At 44.7% G+C, this 6,806-nt stretch overlaps 1 protein-coding gene across 2 annotated transcripts; it reads right to left on the bottom strand.

The window, feature by feature from the left end:
• Positions 1-1,433: 1,433 nt before the first annotated feature.
• LOC125405208 (glutathione S-transferase Mu 2-like) lies at positions 1,434-2,091 on the bottom strand. 2 transcript variants are annotated; one of them, XM_087902488.1, is made up of 2 exons: positions 1,626-2,091; positions 1,434-1,514 (listed from the first exon to the last, which is right to left on the bottom strand). In XM_087902488.1, exons 1-2 carry the CDS (start codon positions 2,088-2,090, stop codon positions 1,434-1,436), a joined length of 546 nt encoding a protein of 181 aa, XP_087758614.1. In that variant the 5' UTR covers position 2,091. The 2 variants fall into 2 exon arrangements, with proteins under 2 accessions (XP_087758614.1, XP_087758613.1); XM_087902487.1 differs by having other exon boundaries at positions 1,434-2,091.
• Positions 2,092-6,806: the final 4,715 nt, after the last annotated feature.

Raw genomic sequence — 6,806 nt, 5'->3', positions numbered from 1 at the left:
TTTTTCACCACTGAGTATTACTCTAATATGTATATATTCCACACTTTCTTTATCCATTCTTCCACTGAGGTGCATCTGGGTTGTTTCCAGGTTCAGGCTAACATATGTGGACTCTTTTGTAATAGGGGCATAGTTGTTCAGGACTGAGACTTCATCTTGATTGATTGTTCTTGCTATGAGTATAAAGTGTCCTTCTCCATCTCTTCTGATTGATTTTAGTTTGAAATCTATTTTGTAAGATATTAGAATTACTACACCCACTTGTTTCTTAGGTCCATTTCAGTGGAAAACCTTTTCCTATTCCCATACTGTGATGTAATGTCTGTCTTTGAGGTTGAAGTATGTATCTTGTATACAACAAAGCCTGGATCCTGTTTTCATATCCATTCACTTAGCCTTTGTCTTTTTATAGTCCATTGTGTCCATAATATTAAGAGTTATTAATGAAAAGTGGTTGTTAATTTCTATTATTTTTTGGTGGTAGTAGTTCTGTATTTCCATTTTTAGGAGTTTTTCTGGTAGGGAATTATCTGTCTCCTATATTTATGGGTACAGTTAGCTTCTTTAGGTTGGGGTTTTCATTATATTAATTTCTGCAGGACTGGGTTTGTGGATACATATTGCTTAAATCTGGTTTTGACGAAGAATATCTTATTTTGAAAATCAATGGTGATTGAGAGTTTTGCTGGGTATAATAGTCTGGGCTTGCAACCCCTCCCAGTCTCTTAGAACCTGCAGTACATCTGCCTAGGATCTTTTGGCTTTCATGGTTTCTTTATTCTGTATGGTTTGCATTATGATTATTATATTGTGAGGGGACTTTTTTTTATCCAGTTGATTTGGTGTTCTGTCAGCTTATTGTACCTTCATAGGGATATCCTTCTTCAGATTGGCAAAGTTTTCTTCTATGATTTATTTTCTGTGCATCTGAGCTGAAGTTCTTCTGCTATCCCATTTTTCTTTTCTTTTTTTCATGGTTTAGACTTTACTAGAGATCAACCAGAGCTGGATAGTCCCATATCGAGGGACAAGGGTTTACACATAAGGGGACTGGTCTTTCTGGGGATGCTGGGCAGCCTCACACTGAGGATGGGTACTTGACACAGGCAGGACTGATTTCTTTGGCAGTGCTGGGGAGCCACAGAGCCAAATGCACCCTCTCAGCCAAGCTGAGGGCTACTTGGATCTAGGACAAAGGAAAGGAAGGGGAGTAAGGGAGTGTGAAGGAACAGGGAGGTGGAGTTAACAGAAGTTTCACTTGGGAGTTGCTGAGTGGAAAAGAAGAGTCGTTAGGGCCTTTCAGAGGAGAAGAGAAGGAAGAAGGGAAGAAATGGGAAGACAGACCCAGAGGTGCAGGGACCCATAAGTGACCCATGCTAAGGGCCAGAAAGCACAGTTTATAGATCTCTTCCTGGCCTTGGTAGTAAGGGGTCCTACTTGCTACCCCACATAGCTATCTTCAAATACATGGGGCCTGCAAGGAAGTGGCTGGACTTCATGTAGGCAGAGATCTTCTTCAGGGCCTCAAAGTGGGCCACAAAGTCCTTCAGGTTGGGGAAGGCATCCAAGCATTTCAGTTCAAACATTTGTTGCTGGTCAAGAATATTATAAGCGAGGAAATCCACATAGGTGATCTTGTCCCCTGCAAACCATGGCCGCTTGCCCAGGAACTCCGAGTAGAGCTTCATCTTCTCAGGAAGACCCTTTAAATACTCTGGCCTCTCTTTCTCAAACTCAGGGCTGTAACAGACCATCGCAAGCTGGAAGCGGGTATCCATGACCTGGTTGTCTAAAATGTCAATATGAATCCCCTCCTCCTCTGTCTCCCCACACAGGTGGTATTTGCGTGCAAGGTAGCGCAGGATGGCGTTGCTCTGAGTGATCTTGGTTGATTCATCAATTAAGCAGGGCAGGTTGGGAAAGTCCAGGCCCAGCTTGAATTTGTCATTCAGCCACTGGCTTCGGTCAAAGTCGGGAGCATTCCCAATGGTGTATCTCTTCTCCTCATAGCTTGAATCAGTGTATTCCAAGAACAGGCAGATGGCGTGGCACAACCCATGGATATCCCAGTAACCCAGTGTCATGGGCATGGTGCTGGTCTTTTCTGGCTTCAGCGGAGCAGTGTAAACAGTGACTGCATGCTGATGTGCAAGGAGAGAAGCAGCGGCACTGGTAATGAGCCCCCCCCATTTTTCTTAGGTTTGGTCTTTTAATGATGTCCCAAATTTCCTGGATATTTTGTGTTAAGACTTCATTGGATTTAATAATTTCTTTGACCGATGAGTTGATTTCTTCTATAGTATCTTCATTGCCTGAGATTCTCTCTTCTATCTCTTATGTTCCATTTGTTATACTTACCTCTGTAGTTCCTTTTCATTTACCCAGATTTTCCATATCCAGAATTCTCTCAGTTTGTGTTTTTTTATTGCCTTTATTTCAGTATTCATGTCTTGGACTCTTTGCTTCACTTGTTTGATGTCATTTTTTTGCTTGTTTTCTTCAGCTTCTTTGAGGGATTTTTAAAATTTTTTCCAAATTTTTGTTTATCTTTTCCACCATTTTTAATTTTAACTTGCCTTTTTAATGGTCTCTACCATTTTCATAAAGCTATGTCTAAAAATGTTTCATTCTGCTTCTTTTAGGTTAGGATGATCAAGTCTTTCTGTTGTGAGATCACTGGGTTTTGTTGTTACTATGTTGCTTTTTAGGTTGTTGAATGACTTCTTACATTGGTGCCTACCCATCTTTTCTTCAAATGTCTTTGCATCTTGTCCAATCTTTGCAGTGGCTGTCTGAGTCTTGGTCTTCTCTGTACTGTTACTGTCTGTGTCTTAGGGAGCCTCTGAGGGCTCTTTTAGCATGCTATCTTGGTAGTCTCTCCTGTTTTACTCTCTTGGTCCACTCTGTAGAGTCACAGATTGTGCTTTTTAGTTCTGTTTCTGGTCCTCTCCCTCGGTCATTTCTCTCGGTTCTCTCAGCAGGAAACTCTCCTGTTGGCTGGCTAGATAAGCTGTGGCAGGTGGGTGAATGGCTGGGTGTTTGCCCCACTGTGAAGTCATAGAGGGTGGGAATCCTACCAGGTAGCTGCTCACTAATCTCTTGGTCGTCTATGTAGAGAAGCAAGCTGAGTTTCAGCATTTCACCAAGGTTGCAGGAGGATATACAAGTTTGGAGGAGGTATGGGGCTGATAGGTTACATGGTCCAGTTGATGGCAGAAAGTATTTGGGCCTGCTACCTGCACGTGGTTTCCCACTTCTTACAGTGTTTGTACTTTTCTAAATATGTGTTTAGGACATTACTGATGGAGGTTGAAACCAAAGCCTGTATCTCTAAAGAAGAAAGAATGAATCAGTTCTTTTTATGTCACACATTTGATATATCTGTTTGTCGGGTCCCTTGAGGACAGGCCTTTGCACCCCCACTTGATCTGTTTTGTACTCTTGTGGTTGGTTGTTCCAAAAACAGGAACAAATACAGGAACAATCTGTTGTTCTTAGCAATATTTTTAAGGATGTTTACCCCTAAGAAATGTGATTTATGGTAATTAGCTTCCTGCTTTTGCTGGCTCGGCCTCCCCTGCTGAAGGCTATATATACTGTGTAAGAAAGCATAATAGAGGCTTGTCTGCAGAACCTGAAGTTGTGCTGTGTGTTAATCCTGACGTTCCTTGCTCAGAGAACTATGGTTGCTGTGCTGGTGTGGCAAATGGAGATCCCACCAAGATCTGAGAAAGAAGGGGTAGCAGACGGGGTTGTCCTAGGCCAGTAAGGATGAACTGGGGTAAAATAGGATCTATAAGCAGTAAGAGAGACCTGATATAGCAGATATCTAAAATGTTAGAGCAACAAGGAACTGCGGTCAAACAGAGAACTATAGAGGATTTCCATTTATTTATTTATTTATTTATTTATTTATTTATTTATTTATTTATTAACTAAAAATTTCCACCTCCTCCCCGACTCCCTTTTCCTGTCCCTCCACACCTCCCCCTCCCTTTCTAGTCCTAAGAGCAGTCAGGGTTCCCTGCCCCGTAGGAAGTCCAAGGTCCTCCTCCCTCCATCCAGGTCTATAGAGGTGAGCATCCAAACAAACCAGGCTCCCACAAAGTCAGTACAGGCAATAGATTCAAAACCCAGTACCATTGTCCTTGGCTTCTCAGTCAGCCTTCATTGCCAGCCACTGTTCAGAGTGTCCAGTTTGATCACATGCTCCATCAGTCCCAGTCCAGCTGGCCTTGGTGAGCTCCCTTTAGATCAGTCCCACCGTCTCAGTGGGTGGACACACCCCTCGTGATCCTGACTTCCTCGCTCATGTTCTCCTTCCTTCTGCTACTCATTTGGACCTTGGGAGCTAAGTCCAGTGCTCCAATGTGGGTCTCTGTCTCTATCTCCATCCATCACCAGATGAAGGTTCTATGGTGATATGCAAGATATTCATCAGTGTGGCTATGGGACAAGGCAAGTTCAGGCACCCTCTCCCCAGAACAATCTGAGGACCTCTCCTTGGATCTGGGAACCCCTCTAGAGACAAGTCTCTTGCAAACCCTAAAATGGCTCCCTTAAATAAGATATTTACTTCCCTGCTCCCATATCCACTCTTCCTCCATCCCACCCATCCCATTTGCCCAAGCCCTCCCGAATCCTCCCCTTCTCCCTTCTCTCTCCCCATCTCCTCTTACATCCCCCACCCCGTGCACCCAAGTTTTGCCTGGCAATCTTGTCTACTTTCAATATCCAGGAGGATAACTATATGATTTTGTTTGGGTTCACCTTCTTTTCTAACTTCTCTAGGATCACTAATTATAGGCTCAGTGTCCTTTAATTATGGCTAGAACCCACTTAAAGTGTTTTCTATTTCCATTTGCATGCAAAATTCAAGATGTCGTGGGTTTTTTTTTTTACCAGGTTCTGGCTATTACAAATAATGCTGCTATGAACATAGTTGAACAAATGAATTGGAATTGCTGGGTTCTCACGTAGGCTGACTCCCAGTTTCCTGAGAAACTGCCACACTGATTTCCAAAGTGGCTGCACAAGTTTGCATTCCCACCAACAATGGATGAGTGTTCTCCTTACTCTACATCCTATCCAGCATAGACTATCATTGGTGTTTTTGAGTTTAGTTATTCTGACAGTTGTAAGATGGTGAGGATTTTCTGAAGACAACAGGCGCAGTAAGCCCATGCTTTTTGAGAGGAGGATGTTTGAACGTAACCTATTGGGAACAGGTGAAAAGAGACTTGCAGAAATGACTGCAAAAGGAGGGTGCCAATAGCTTCCCTATATCTACTTTTTTGCTTTGGTGCCTGGTCTGCAACACCCTGCTTACTGATAAAGTGAAAATAAGACAGGAGGTTGCTGTGACTAAAAAATACTTGAAGAAATACTGGAGGAGGAGACTCACCAGTCCATAGGATTGGTGGAGGAGTTGCATAGGGACCAAAAGGAAGAGTCAAGGGTACCAGGGGCAAGTTTGGAATCTGGCGCAGGTCCAAGGCTAGCATCAAAGTCTGCATGCTTTTGGCTGCAAAACCAAAGTCAGAAAATGGGGAAGACAGCCTCTGATCTAGTGCAGAGGATAGTTTATCTGATGAGGAAGAACAACTAATGCAGGAAGTTAAGGTACTTCAGAAAAGGCTGAAGCATTGTAAGGTGAAGGATTCCTCATGTGTGCCACCAGCCCTATCTGCTTATAATGAGAACTGGGGAAAGGGGGAGGCCTGTTGGGGACTGACAGATGACAGACTGAAGAGGGCTCAGGAAGAAGTGGAGGTGTCTGTTTTTGGCCCCAGCACACAGTTGCTTCAGTCGTAGAGGTACCTGATCCGAACAATCCATGGCAGATGCTGAGACAACATGTGGTTTTGAGCTTTAAGGAGATGAAGCAATTGAAAGAGGCATGGTGGCATATGGCTCTCAGGCCCCCTTTACTCTTACCATAGTAGAATCTTTTGTGGCATTGAATCTTACACCTAGTGATTGGCAGCAGCTATGCAGTGCAGTACTATCTGGAGGAGATTACTTATTGTGGAGGGGAGAAAATCAAGATCATTGTTTACAAACAGCTAGGTTAAATGCTTACATGGGGCACAGCACAACCTAGGCATGCTAACTGGAACAGGAGCTTATGCTAACTTGGCCAATCAAATTGTGCTTGATCCTGTCATATATCTCCAAATGGCCACTGTGTCTAAAAAAGCTTGAAAAGTCATGCCAAACAAGACTGCAGGGGATCAGCTTTCAAAAGTTTTACAAGGGGTCGCCTTGCAGTGTTGGCTACACCCTTTGGAGCTCTCCCGAATCCCATCCCAGCCTTCATCCAGGTACACCTTCCTCTCTTTCTCCCTTCCCCCTGGGGCCACAAGATCTCCCCAGAGCTGCTCCCTTGCATGCTGAGCCTGGGCTGTGGGCTCAGCCGGGCAGGGGCAGTTCCTGTGCTTTGAGAGGCTGCCTGACAGGCAGGCCCTGAATCAGCTCAGCCACATTCCTGGCCAGCAAGAGACAGTGATCTTCTAGCAGACATCCATTGGAGGAGGGGTGAGTTTGCTCCTGGCCTGAGGGCATCGGCTAGGAGGAATTCAGACTTTCCCCTCCCCCCTCGACTTTCGACTTTCTGGTCGCCCTGCAGTGGTGGCTCCACCCTGTGGAGCTCTCCTGAATCCCATCCCAGCCTTCATCCAAGTACACCTTCCTCTCTTCCCCCCTTCCCCCTGGGGCCAAAAAAATCTCCCCAGAGCAGCTACCTTGCACTCTGGGCCGGGGCTGGTGAGTGCAACCCAGCAGGAGGGAGTGCCTGTGTTTCAATA

This window comes from Myodes glareolus, chromosome X, assembly GCF_982192425.1.
Source record: "Myodes glareolus chromosome X, mMyoGla1.1, whole genome shotgun sequence".
Lineage (NCBI taxonomy): Eukaryota > Metazoa > Chordata > Mammalia > Rodentia > Cricetidae > Myodes > Myodes glareolus.
The sequence above is the reverse complement of the archived record's forward strand: the minus strand, read 5'-3'. Positions and strand labels throughout refer to the sequence as shown.